Genomic DNA, 14,098 nt, shown 5'->3' with positions numbered 1-14,098 from the left:
TTATTTGTCATTCACAGAAAACCACCTTCCTCACTCGTCCCGCCCTCCAGGGGCGGGGCCTGCCGTGACCCCACCCCTCTACACGCCCGGTTCCCATGACACCACGAAGACACTGTCAACATGTGAGGTTGACTCGATGTCTCCTTCCGCCGTTATAAACCAAGTCTAGGCTGCGGTGGGGAGAGGAGGGCAATAGTCCCTTGGCAACCGAGTTCGGCTCCAGGGGAGGCAGGAAGGGGCGGGCTTAAGAGCGAAAGACACCGGAAGCTGCATTTCCTGCGGCCTGACTGGGCGCCGCGCCGCCGGGGGGCGGGCCCAGGGGTGCGGAGGGATCCGTGGCGGGCCGCGGAGGCGCTCCGCCTCCCCTCAGGCAGGCTTGCGGCGCGGGCGGCAGTTGCTGTGGTTTCGGTGCTGAGGTGGCTCTGTGCGCGCCCAGGCTTGTGGATCCCCGTCGCGCCGCCGCTTCCCGCCGTCAGTGGCTGCAGCTCAGCGTCCTTCCTTCGGACCGGCGGCCTCCTCTGGCCTTCGCCGCTCGGTGCCGACTCTCAGTCCGGGGCCTAGGGCGGCTGCGGGGCCGCGGCCGGCGAGATGTTCAAGAACACGTTCCAGAGCGGCTTCCTCTCCATCCTCTACAGCATCGGCAGCAAGCCCCTGCAGATCTGGGACAAAAAGGTGAGCGGCCGGGCGGGGCGTAGGCGGGGCCAGCCCGACAGCCCTCGCCGCCCACGTGATGGTGTGGCTGCTGAACCTCGGCGTCCGGGGCAGGAGAATGGGTGCGGAGTGCCCACCGCCTCGCTGGACGCGTACCTCCCTGCGATGAAAGGCGTGCACGTGTTCGCCGCTCCCAGGCACTGTGCTGCTCTGTGGACTGGGGGCGCCTTTGTCCCTGACATCCTGAACAGAGGCGCAGCCAGAACCGCACGGGTCTCATTCCTTAGCTCCCCCGTTTCGCTGGCTGCTGACAGGCTAACCTTTGGAACCTGCCGCAAGCTCTCTGTGACTTGGGAGTCTGTGCTGTTCCTCCGGTACCGGCTTTCTCCATTGGGAAAACTGCAAAGTGGTGATTGTCAGAGGCCGTAAATTCAGACCCACGGGGTCGAGCCTCCGTATTTTTATCCAGGCCTCCACTAGAATGGATGGCAGTTTCTCACCTACCACATGAGATGGTGGCCCTCGTTGGCCACTTTTGGAGATGTTAAGATCTAGCGGGATGTGAGTTAGTCTGCATTTATTATCTTGGCGTTCATTTCTCATGCAGAGTCCCGGGGCAGGCACCTGGACCGTTTTTTGAATATAAAGTGGGCACTCTAATGCGGAAGCCAGGAGATTTAGGGACTGTCTTTAGTTCTGCCCTCTTCCGGGGAGGGTGGAGAGAGGTGGTGTTCCTAGTAGTGTTTATAGAGGTGAATGTAGAACGGGCGAAGTAAGCCAGGTCCGTTGGTAGTGGAACTAGAACAGTACAGCGACTTTCCTTATTTGCAGAGGAGGGCTCTGGGCCCCACAGTGGTTGAGAGAGCACCTGACCTGCCTTCTGCTTGTCACTGCTAGGCAGATGTGTGTTCGGAGGACAGCCTTGAGAGAAGCATGTTGGGAGTGTCATGTCTTTTGGTTAAAGCAGTGGAGAGCTCATCAAGATCCGGCCTTTGATCCGTGAGCAGGCTGACCAAGTCTTCTCTTGCAAAGTATTCACTCCATAGCTGGAGTTGCATCAAGAGTATTGCATAGGAAGCAGACCCTTAGCTCCCCCCCATGCTCCTGAGCTTTTGTTCACTTTGAAGTGCAGCATCAGGAGCTCTTAAATTAGACCTCTGCAAAGAGAACCCAGAGTGGGTCCACCTGGCAGTGTCAGGAGGATGACGCCTCACCGGCCTTGATATCCTGACTATTAGGAACAGAGGGTATAGAGAGAACAGGCTTGTGTGCTACTTAAACTTGGAAACTGAGCTGTGTGAAGTGTTGTTATAAAGCAGTCAGAGCAGGTCCGGAGAGCATGCTGGATTGTAGTGGGAAGGAAGAGATAAAGCTTTTTTTATAAGAAGCGTCCATTTTAACACACACACACACACACACACACACACACACACACACACACACACACACCCTCCCTCCCTCCCCGGCTTTGATCTGTGATGTGTGTGTGTTTCCCAAGCATGGCTTTTTGACTAGTCAACATGTTTACATATGGCATATGAAAGCAGAGTAACCATGGTGCGTTGTGTCCCTTAACAATGCCACTAGAGGTCCAATGGTACCCTGATGACATAAACACATATGAAGCATTCATTGTTAGAGCAGGGTTACATGGAGCAAATTAAACAGACATTTTGGCAAAGAAAACTGCAGAACATTCGTTTTGAGCCAAATCTTTACAATACAAAATGAATTAATTACGTGTTACCAACTCTATTTGGACTAAACACAATAGTGTTTAATGGAGAGGTTTTCTCCATCTGAGGCAAGAAGAGGAGAGGGAGGAAAGAGGAAGTTTGGGCCTATCCACATCAGCTCTGTTGTACTTGGGCTGTTCCTCAGTTAAGTTATAAAGTTCTCAGGAACCAGGAATCCAGTCCAGTCAAGGAAATACTGGGATTTGATATGTTTATCAGTGATTTATTGAGCAACATCTGAGTGACTGGCATTGTATAAAGTTGAGAAGATACAGAATTGTGAAAAAAAGTTCTCCTTTTCCTGGGGAATAATACAGAGCTGTAATAAGGGCGAAGTCTGATTGTGGGGTGGAGGCAGATCCGCCTGTCTGTATTACCTGCATGGGCTTGGTCCTTTGCCAGGAGGTAAGTACGTACTGTCTGAAGACTAGTTGGAGTCCTTATTTTGATAACTTGGATATTTACTATTCTGACTTTTGAGTTTGTGCACAGAGAGAATATCTACGTGGTTTCTATGAAAAACAATCCTGAAAGACTAGGGATAGCATCTGGTTAGGCTTCTGAAATTAAACTAAAGTAGTCATGCGTCTTTGGCTTTCCCACTCGCAAACCTGAGGATCCGAGGCCCAGGCAGGTGGTCTACACCCACTTAACCAGTTCCCCCCCCCCAGGCTCCCCTCTCCTCCTTGCTGCACCAAGTCCACTCTCTTCAACTGCAGACCTCGGCACTTCACCCCAAGTCTGCCCACGTTTCCTTCGTCTTTCGGTCACAGTTGAGAGGAAGCAGTGCCTCCAATGTTTGCCTCGTCCCTGCAGCCTAGGTTACTTTATTATCAGCTCAGAACCTCAGCTTCCTTCTCGTCACACTTGAATTTAGTTAAGATTTGGCTACACTAAGTTTCCTGACAGAGATGTTTGTAGGTTTTCAGAGCAAGAGAGTAGAAAAAAATCAACAGGTTGTTTAATGTTCCTTAACTTCTGGAACCAACAATTACATTAATTAAAAATGTTAGAGCTTGCTGAGCACAATCTTAATCCGGAGGCAGAGGCAGGTGAATCTCTGAGTTCGAGGCCAACTTGGTCAATATAGCAAGTTCCAGGCCAGCCAGGATGATGTAGTGAAGTCTCATCTCAAAATAACAAGAATAAAAAAAGGAGCTGTTCCTCGTCCTGCACAGTGCTGCATGCCTTTCAGTCCTCTTTGCTGCTGCACTGGAACCTGGGATTCCACAGTCCTGCTCTCTCTTCCCTCTCACCTTCTCTTCCTCTCGGCTGCTGCCGTTTCTGTTTCCACATGGAATGGGACTTTATCAGAGTCTTCTGATGTTGTTGTTGAATAGTCATGATGACTGGGTCCCAGTTACTCATTTTAAGGGTGAACAAACTCCCTCTCCAGAATTAAAAATAAATAAATTATTACATTTTTATGTGTGTGTGTTTATGTGTATGATCATGCCTGTGCCCATGGAAGTCAAAGGACAGCTTGTAGGAGTCAGTTCTCTCCTTTCACCACATGGGTCCAAGAATTTAACTCAGGACATTAGGCTTGGCTGCAAGTGATTATCTGCTGCACCACTTTGCTGGCCCTAGACCCAACTTTTAATTTGGCAAACTTTGTTGATGTATTCTGAGTCATTCCGTGAATGGAATTGAGTGCATTTGGATAGAGTAAAATGATTTTCACTTTCCCAGGGTCAGTCTTTATTTTAATGATTGATAGCTTTTACTGTAACTGGATGAAAACATAATGAGTTCTGGTTACTTGTGCCCTTTAAAGTATGAGCTGGGTGGTAGTGGTGTACACCTTTAATCCCAGCAGTTGGGAGGCCGAGGCAGGTGGATATCTGTGACTTCAAGACCAGCCTGGTCTACAGAGTGAATTCCAGCTGCCTGTCTGCTGCATAAGTAGTCCTAAAAAGTACTGCAAACCTGTAAGCCTGAGCTATGACCACAGTTTCCCACAGAGGGCTCCCTCTGCCTGTTTTCTGACTTGGAGCCAGGCCCCTGGCCCTGGGCAGACACTTTCCTGCTGCAGTGGCCTGCTCTAAGGGCTTAATGTAAATTGGGACATGTGTCATTAAGAGGACATGCCAGATGGCTGAGGGTTCAGCTGCCTGCCAGGATGAGTGAGTGGAGCCAGAAAATGAAAGTGGGGGGGATGGGATGGGAATGGTACAGCTAATATGTTATTTTTGAATCACTCTGTAGAATTGTGGACATTGGCCAGCTTCCTCCCTATCCCTGTAGTATTATTTTTCCCTCATCTTGACCCTCCTCCCTGGGGCTTACATGAGAAGGGGAAAAAAAAAAATCAGTGTTCTTTATTAGTTGCCCAGCAACCATGAAAAGCCTGGGAGAAGAACTGGGAGATGAGCTTTAGGTTTGTTCCTTTGGTGTCTGTAGTACTGAAGGTCCATCTTTTCTGTTACTGCCAGTCATTTGGGCTCAGAAGTCCCCACATACTTCATGTGTAGGATGACAGGGGGTATCAGCGTTCACAGGAATGAATAAGAATAAAATACAATCACATTTAGGTATATCATTATGAAATCCATTCATTCTCCCCCCCTTTTGAGTGTTTATGGGTAGTGTATGTGCTGGTGTGTTTGTTTGTGGAGGCTAGATGTGGACATTGGATGTCTTCTAAACTGGCTAGCCAGTGAACCCAGGGATCTGCCTGTTTGCCCACCCTCACCTCCCAGTGCTGGATGATAGGCAGTGCATTGCCATGCCCAGCTTGCCTTCCCCTGCCCCCAGACAGGTTTTTCTGTGTAGTCTTAGCTGTCCTGGAACTCAATCTGTAGACCAGGCTGGTCTCAAACTCAGAGATTCACTTGCCTCTGCCTCCCGAGTGCTGGAATTAAAGGTGTGTACCACCAAGACTGGCTATGCCCTACTTTAATGTAGGTGCTGGGGGATCCAAACTCAGGTCTTCATACAAGACAAGGTCTCAAAGTCTTCACAATGTAGCCCAGGCTAACCTGGAGCTACAAAGCCTAAGATAGCTACAAACATGTAGCAGTCTTTCTGCCTCAGTCTCTTAAATGCTAAGATTATAGGCATCAGACACTGTGCCTGGTTAAACCTGTTACTTTGCATGCTTTAGTTGTCTTGTTGCTGTGACAACAACTGAGGTTAGTAAGAAAGTTGTTTTTTGGCTCTTGGTTTAAGGAGGAGCTAGTTCATAGTAGGGAGAAAGGGATGACCAAATTCATGGTAGCAGGAACATGCAGCTACGACTCCACATCTGTGAAGACTAAGAATCAGTGAGAAGGGAATTTTGACACTAAGCTTGCATTCATCGTTTTTCTTTTTTATTCAATGATGAAGTCAGAGCAGAAGATGGATTGGTGCCACCCACTTTCAGAGTGGATCCTCACTCCTCATTTAAATGTCTCTGGAAGCACTCTGGTGGACATCCAGAGGTGCATCTCCATCACACTGACTTTAAAGATTGAGGAGCGTGTGTGTGTGTGTGTGTGTGTGTGTGTGTGTGTGTGTGTGTGTGTGTCCATGTGCACTTGCCAGATAGTGTTTATGTTTGCCAAGTGAGTGCAGGTGCCTGCAGAGGCTGGAAGAGCACATCACGTCCCCCAGAACTGGAGTAACAGGATTATGAGCAACGTATGAATGCTGGGGACAAAACCTGGGTCCTCTGCCAGAGCAGCAAGTGCTCTAACCACTAAGCCATCTCATCAGCCCATAATTTTTAAGTATTAGTAAAAGGATAGCAAAGCAAGAAAGTACTCATAGGCCACACTGATTGTGAGAGTGTATCATGGATGAAAAGATTAACGTCAGAAGCAGTGCGCACTAATTCGAGGAAGAAGTTAGTGAAATCTACTTCCACATGTGTACTACATGCCAGCAAATACATTTTATGTTCCTCCAAAGGCCAGGGCTGCCCAGTGAACTCTGAGTGAAAGAAAGGAAGTTGACACTTTCTGGGACATACATCCTACCTCGTGTGTTTATGAGAAGCTGCTCAGAGGACGGGCTTACTTCCTGGAAGGCCTGGACAATCGAAGGCAGTGACAGCCTGTGTCTTTGTTTTGCTTTGTTTTTGTTGGAGTCAGGGTCTTCCTGTGTAGCCCTGGCTAGCCTGAAATTTGCTATGTACACCAGGCTAGCCTCAAAATTTACTGAGGATCCTCCTAGTTTCCAAGTGCTAGGTTTACAGGCATGCACTACCACAGCCCAGCTTTAGTCTGTGTAATTTAATGTAGTCATTTCCAGAGGGGAGAGGGTGGAAACCTTGCCCCAGGAACCGCTCCCTTGTTTCAGAGCCTCAGAGAAGAGACTTTGGAAGTCTCCTGTCCTTGAATGCTCATGTCCCCAAATCATCATCTGCTCTCCACTCCTTTTTTTCAGTGAGTTTGTATTTGCAACCCCTTGAAAGGGGCCTTATAAGGGGGAAATGCTTGCCTCTGGGTGAGGAGAGGCCTAGGGATACTAGAGTCCATTCTAGCTTCCTCTGTTGCCCTCTGCGTGCTTTGGAAGGCATTGTTCCCTTTGTAAAGACTTGAGTGGGTCAGATTTGCAAGCTGTAAACTTAGAGAAGGGCAGAAGGCCAATTTCCTCACAGTTCCTCCCTGTGAAGTCTGGCTCCTTTCTGAGCCAGGGGAGACCTCTTGTTGATTCTGGATGGAGAGCTTTTCGGAAATGTTAAGATTGACTCCATGATTTGAAACAATGTTGGATAAATAGCAACATGTTGCCTTTTAGCAATAGTAGACTTAAGGCCCTAATTGCTTAGTAGTCTCTTGAATTTTCCTGCCCTTGCAGCTAACTTTTTAAGAAGGAATGTTTATGTTATTGAGAATAACTAGTGGTGTGTTGTCAAATTAATATTCCATCCTGTTGGAATGCTCTGGGCTCTTATCAGTAGAGCTAGAGCACATTATTTGGAAATAATTTCTTGACAGGTTCTTCCTTCAATAAGTCGCCTGATTTTCCACAGAAAACAGAGGAGAAATATTGCTACTTTGGTTGGGAGCATTGGGGAAGGAGGTGGGCAGTGCTGGCGTGTTCTACAGACTTGAGTCTTTGTGCTCTTAATCTCTGTTGGAAAGTGGCCCAGAATTCAAAGCAGGAGGGCATTGAATGTGGCCAGCTTTGTTTGAGAAGCTTTTCAATATGACATTTGTGTCTTGACAACCCAAGAACGGCTCCATTGGCAGAGATGAGAGGTCCATCTAGCCCAGCATTCTATGCCTGAAAATGGCACCAAAGTGTGTTTTGTAAGAAACATTCTTCACGCCACTAGCTTCACGTGCTTCGTGAGACTCCGGTGATCTCCAGCTTCCTATAATAGTCCGTAGTTGATATGTTATCCAGGAATGTTTAAAGCCCTCCTTGAACCTATTCAAATGTGCCAACTCTCAGGGTGACAGATTCCAGAGTCAGCACATATTTGAACACATAGCTTATGCCTCACACAGTGAGCACTGAAGAAGACCCTAAAGCTGTGCGTATTTGCCCCTGCTCTTGACTGAACTTCACAGACAAGACCTCTGCGGCTGTATAACAAGGTGGGCGATGGTTCCAGATGTCACCTGGGGAACACCTCACACAGTGAGGGTAGATCAGACTCAGTGACAGAGCACACAGAAACTGATGGGAAAGCACAGAGCTGTGTTGAAAAGTATTGTGAAATAAGCTTTGTTGTTGGCCTCCAGCTCACAAAGACAACACGGAGACTTCTTAATTATGAAAGCTCGACCTTAGCTTAGGCTTGTCCCACTAGCTCTTATAACTTAAATTAATCCACTTATATATATATATATATATTTTTTTTTTTTTTTGGGGGTGGTGGTTTCAAGACAGGGTTTCTCTGTGTAGCTTTGCGCCTTTCCTGGAACTCACTTGGTAGCCCAGGCTGGCGTCAAACTCACAGAGATCCTCCTGGCTCTGCCTCCCGAGTGCTGGGATTAAAGGCGTGCGCCACTACCGCCCGGCAATCCATTTATATTAATCTATGTTTTGTCTGTGTCTTTTTACCTTTTATCCACCCTGCCCCCCCCCTTGGCATCTCCTGTGTGCTTCAATTATCTTCTCCTACTTCCTCTCTCTGCCCAGAAGTCCCACCTATATATATATATATATATCTCCAGCCTAGCTATTGACCGTTGAGCTGTTTATTAAACCAATCACAGCAGTATATCTTCACACAGTGTACAGATATCACACAACAGTATTGTCAGACCCATGGTGCCCTCTCCCTATATGCAAATCTAATGGAAAATAAAATCATAATCAGCAGACTGATTAATGAACAGGAGCTTTAGTCAGTGAGACTGAGCCATTGATTGTGAAGCCAACACTGTCACACCCAGATTTTCCTTTTCCCTGTAGCCTCTTCTAAGCCTCTTGATCTTTTCCATGTTAGAACGTTCACCCTACGTCTCCTGTGCATATTAGCTGCTTCCGGGTTTAGTGCCCAGAAATGCTTATGTATTTCTAATTATTTTAGAAAGGGAATTAATATTTAATGTGGGTTCCCCACATCCTGTGTAATATGTAGTATGTATGTCTCTATACTTATGAAGTGCTAAATTATGCCATCTAGACAACATGAGCCAGGAAAGTGAATCAGAAAAGAGAGATCACTTGACTGAAAATGGAGATGTCTGTACATGGTATGGGAAGGACCTGAACTCATACTGGAGAAAAGTATAAAGTTATATAAAAGAAGGTGACGGAAAAAGTAGGAGTAAACTCAAGGGACACATACATACACACATTTACTTTGAGACAAGGTCTCTATGTAGCCCAGGCTGCCTGTAATTCAGAGCAGTCTCCTGCCTTAGCTTTCTAATAGGTAGATTTGAGGTGTGTACCGACAGACAAGGCTGGAAATACTGCTTTCACTCTTCACCTGCTCCCTTCCTTCTTAGTAACCTTTGTGTTGTTTGTTTTTGAGACAGGTTCTCTTTACATAGCTCTGGCTGTCTTGGAACTCACTATATAGGCTAGGCTGGCCTCGAACTCACAGAGATCTGCCTGCCTCTGCCTCTGGAGTGCTGGGATTAAAGGTGTGTGCCGCCATGCCCAGTTGACGGTAGTTTATTAATCTTTGTGGACAAAGAAACTATGGTTAGTGGAAGGACTAGGAAATCCAATCTCCTACTTAGGACCTTCCATTTACAGTCCTGGGATGCTGAATTCCTATCTAAGAGTGGGACTCCTACCACTTTACCTTGGTTATTATTGCTGCTGTGGGAGCTGGATAAGAATATTGATGAATGGGCTGGAGAGGTGGCTCAGAGGTTAAGAGCACTGGTTGCTCTTCCAGAGGTCCTGAGTTCAATTCCCAGCAACCACATGGTGACATCTGTAATGTGATCTGGTGCCCTCTTCTAGCCTGCAGGGACACATGCAGGCAGAACATGGTATACATAATAAATAAATAAATACTTTAAAAAAAAAAAGAATATAGATGAACTTTGCTTTTATAGAGAGTAAATGTTAGCTGAGTCTGAGTTGGGAAGGAAGTTATTCCAAATGGCAGGTAGAGGGAATAGCATAGTCCCTTGGGCATATAGGCTTTGACTTGCTGTTGTCATGTGCCTTGGGCCACTTTTCCTCTAATGGTCATTCAACTTTCAGGATTTTTATAAGGCTGTTGTCAAATCCTGCAACACTGACAAACTTTCTTCCTGATAGGTACGGAATGGCCACATCAAAAGAATCACTGACAATGACATCCAGTCCCTGGTGCTAGAGATCGAAGGGACAAATGTCAGGTAGGTTGCCAGCTCAGCTCTGTTCTCTAGACAAGCTGCATCAGGAGGGCAGTTCGCTCCGGTGGTAGCAGAATCAGGCTGTCTGTGGATCCGCTCTACCGCTTACAGCTTATCTCAGGCAGTTTACTTCATCTCCAGCTTTAGTTTCTTCATCTGCAAAATGGGGATGTTTTCCGGTAGGGTTAGTGTGAAGATTAAATGTGGCACTTAGACCCATGCCCAGCATAGAGAGCAGTTAGCTGTGTTATTGCTGTTCACCCAGAGTATGGAAGAGTGCTCTGATCATCCAGCTGTGGCTATTATGGCTTTCAAAACCCCAGTTTTTTGATTTTCTATTATTTCATATTTGCCTTAGAATCGAAGTCTTTTACTGGAAGAACTTCCCAGGCTTCGTTTTTCAGATGCTTTATTGTTGGTCTCAAGCTTTTGTTTGAGTAGGTTTGGGTTTGTTTGTTTGTTTTGATTTGATTTGATTTTGGGGGCGGGTGTTTCAAGACAGGGTCTCATTATGTAGCCCTGGCTGTCCTGGAACTCACTATGTAGACCAGGCTGGCCTCAAACTCACGGAGATCTGCCTCCCAAATGCTGGAATTAAAGGCGTGCACCATCACCACCTGGCTGTGTTTTTAAGATAGGATCTTTTTATGTTTGCCCAAACTGGCCTTGATCTCCTGGCCTCCAACAGTCTGGCAGATCATTGCACTTGACATTTTACCTTTTTGTTTTATTCATTTTATATGTATATGTGGGGAAGGGAGGGTGGTGCTCATGCTATGGTGTGTGTTTGGAGGTCAGAGTTTTCTCTTTCTACCGTGTGGGTCCCAGGAATCAAACTGACAGCAAGTGCCTTTACCCACTGATCTGTCTTGCCAGCCCTGACATTTTAAAAAATGCTCACTAACTGAACCGTTGAGGGGTTCATTACGTGACGAAGCTGAGGCCTTTAGATCTGTTTTCTAGTTTTTGTCTTGGGTCATGTGGTATTGTACACAGCACAAAGGAGAGAGACAAGTAGCCCATGCCCTGGTGTTTCTGTTGACAGCACCACATACATCACATGTCCTGCAGACCCTAAGAAGACACTGGGAATCAAGCTGCCTTTCCTCGTCATGATCATCAAAAACTTGAAGAAGTATTTTACATTTGAAGTACAGGTGAGTGTGTAGGAGACCCAGACGGTAGGAATGCATGTTAGCCTTTGCTCTGTGCTCTTTCCTGCCTCTGCTAAAGCTCAGTGCAGCTCTCACGAGGGTGTAGATTGGGTGTTCAAAACCAAAGCTTTAGTGTGAGCTTTTGAAAGAAACAACACCCAGAAAATCCAATCCATAGCTACAAGAGTTCAAAGCTTAAAGATTAACATGTCCATTCGGGGAATAAGTGTTTACTATTGAGTTACTGTTTCTGTTTTAGTATTTCTGAGCCTTTAGAGGGAAGAAATAGGAAATCATCCTATAGTCTGGGAGCCTGCTGGCTGTGTCATATGTCATCACAGCTGCCGTTGTCTTGACAACAAATAAGATAAACTTACTACTTCCAGACCATCTGTGACCAGTTGTGACCTGTCTCTGGCCTGTTTACTCTCCCTGGGGTTTGGCCTTGGGAACCAGGCTGTGGAGGCCCAGAGTCTTGTCTTAACGGCTTGCCTGAGCCTGAGAACCTGGAACTAGTGTGGCCCTCCTGGGTGCTGCAGGTCCTAGATGACAAAAATGTCCGCCGGCGCTTCCGAGCAAGTAACTACCAGAGCACCACCCGCGTCAAGCCCTTCATCTGCACCATGCCCATGCGGCTGGACGACGGCTGGAACCAGATTCAGTTCAACTTGTCTGACTTCACCCGGCGGGCCTACGGCACAAACTACATTGAGACCCTGAGAGTGCAGGTACTGCTCCACGCGTGGAGTCCCAGCAGGGCTTAGACACACTCTGGCTGAACACGTGGGGACAGTGTGGGGCTGCTAGCCAAAGTTCCCAAGGCACTCTTCAGGGCCTCCAAAAGATCCAGAAAATACTCTGAGGTCTTCTCAAACAAGGTAAATTCAACAGTCAAAATCCGTTTTTTTCCCCTAAATTTCTTTAGATTTTATTTGATGTGTATGTGTGTTTTGCCTGCAAGTACATCTGTGTACCATGTTCATGCTTGGTGCCCTAGAAGTCCAGAAGAGGCTATTGGACTCCAGAAACCAGAGTTAGGGATGGTTGTGAGCCACATACTGTGTGGCTGCTGGGAACTGAACCTGGGTCCTTTGCAAGAGTAACAATTGTTCTTATCACTGAGCCAACTCTCCAACCTCCTTGAATTTTTTTAGATTATTTTATGTATATGAATATTTTGCCTGCATGTATGTACATGTACCACATGTGTGCCTGGTATCTGCAGAGGTCAGAAGAGGGCATCAGATCCCCTAGAACTGGAATTACAGAGAGATATGATCCATGGTGTGGGGACTAGGAATTGAACCCAGGTCCTCTCCTGGCAAGAACAATAAATTATCTTAACCAATGAACCATTTCTGCAGCTTCTGAATCCCCCTCTTGTTGGAGTCTACCCCAAAGCAAAGCCAGTTTGCTAATGGAGTTGGAGTTTGGGGGGTGCAATGAGAGGGCTTCTGGGAGAATAAGGCAAAGAGGAAAGAGTTGTATTTAGGCTGTCAAAATGAGTCTGTCTCCACAGATCCACGCAAACTGTCGTATCCGAAGGGTTTACTTCTCAGACAGACTCTACTCAGAAGATGAGCTGCCAGCAGAGTTCAAGCTGTATCTCCCAGTTCAGAACAAGGCCAAAGTAAGACATCCTTCCTCAAGGAGGCCTAGGGGCTGGGGAGCCGTGGCCTGGGATGGTCCCCTAACTGCGTTGGCACTGGAGGTTTGCCAGCACCCCTTAGTTCTCCTTCCAGCCCGGCAGCGCCAGGGAGGCTGTGGACTGCTCTGCGGCGGCTGCCTCCCCCACTGCAGGGCATCTCCCCCTCTCAGGCCTTCCCCTGTCCTGCTCCCGGGTCTTCTTGGAAGACTCCTGGGGCTGATTCTTGGTCAGCCTCAAAGGCTAGTGAGCAAGCAGTGTACAGTTGTGGATACTTTGCGTGCATGCCTGTTCAGCCACGCTTGTGTCCCCACCGCCTAGTGTCCATTGGGTATCACCGGAAATCGGGGCTGTGGCATTGACCTTCCGTTTTCTAGTGGCTGAGGCTGATTGCTCTTTTCTCTTTTCTCCTTCAGCAATAACTGGACGGCAACTAAGGGGGACAGACTCTGGACGTGACTCTTAGTTAGAAACAACTACATGGAGACAGTGCAAACCATTTAAATAATCCACTGTGCTGTGGCTCATTTACTACTGGTGTCTTTGTCGTGGACACCAGTGACCATGCCACAGTCTGTTACTTGCATTCTAAGTTCAGTGGGGAAAGCAGAGCTTTGAGTGACACCAGCTGCTGGGGTTTCCTCTGCTGCCTGCCCTGGCACGTGAGACACACTCACACCAGACGCACGGAATTAGAGACGTCCTGCAAGGCAGATCAGACCAATGCTTCTTCTACAGTTTATTCTTTCTTTTATATATTATCTAAATATATGTATATGTTGTGTAAGACGCATAATCTGGAAATGAATAAAATGCTATATTCTTGGTTTGTAAACCTGTTTCTACTACTTTTTTATGGTTATGTTTCTGTTTTTGCTATGACAGTGCAGCCATTTCGTGCAATGTAAGACAGGCTTGTATGTCCTGACTGGAGCAACTTCTAGATGAGCTGGTAACAGAATACAGCCAGGATGTCACCGGGAGAGTCACCTCAGCAGGGGGTGGATTGTAGATTGAGTTTAACACAAATTGGCGTCTGACTGAAGTTGCTCTTGCACAGCCTTGAGCTCTTCGTGGTTCTCAGTTGGATTCCCCTCATTGGAGCAGGTCCCCAGATAAGGGCTTGTCAGATCACCTTTGTATTCCTACAACCAGTGGAGTGGCTCTGAG

General features: G+C 47.2%; 1 protein-coding gene across 1 annotated transcript; it reads left to right on the top strand.

Moving 5' to 3' along the window:
- The first annotated feature begins 301 nt into the window (after nt 1-301).
- Nucleotides 302-13,763, top strand: Cfap20 (cilia and flagella associated protein 20). The gene is made up of 6 exons (XM_028871422.1): nt 302-672; nt 10,053-10,132; nt 11,175-11,286; nt 11,823-12,011; nt 12,803-12,913; nt 13,345-13,763. Exons 1-6 carry the CDS (start codon nt 589-591, stop codon nt 13,348-13,350), a joined length of 582 nt encoding a protein of 193 aa, XP_028727255.1. The 5' UTR covers nt 302-588; the 3' UTR covers nt 13,351-13,763.
- Nucleotides 13,764-14,098: the final 335 nt, after the last annotated feature.

The sequence above is a fragment of the Peromyscus leucopus genome, chromosome 5 (assembly GCF_004664715.2).
Source record: "Peromyscus leucopus breed LL Stock chromosome 5, UCI_PerLeu_2.1, whole genome shotgun sequence".
NCBI classification, from domain to species: Eukaryota; Metazoa; Chordata; class Mammalia; order Rodentia; family Cricetidae; genus Peromyscus; species Peromyscus leucopus.
This window is presented reverse-complemented; position numbering and strand designations above follow the sequence as displayed.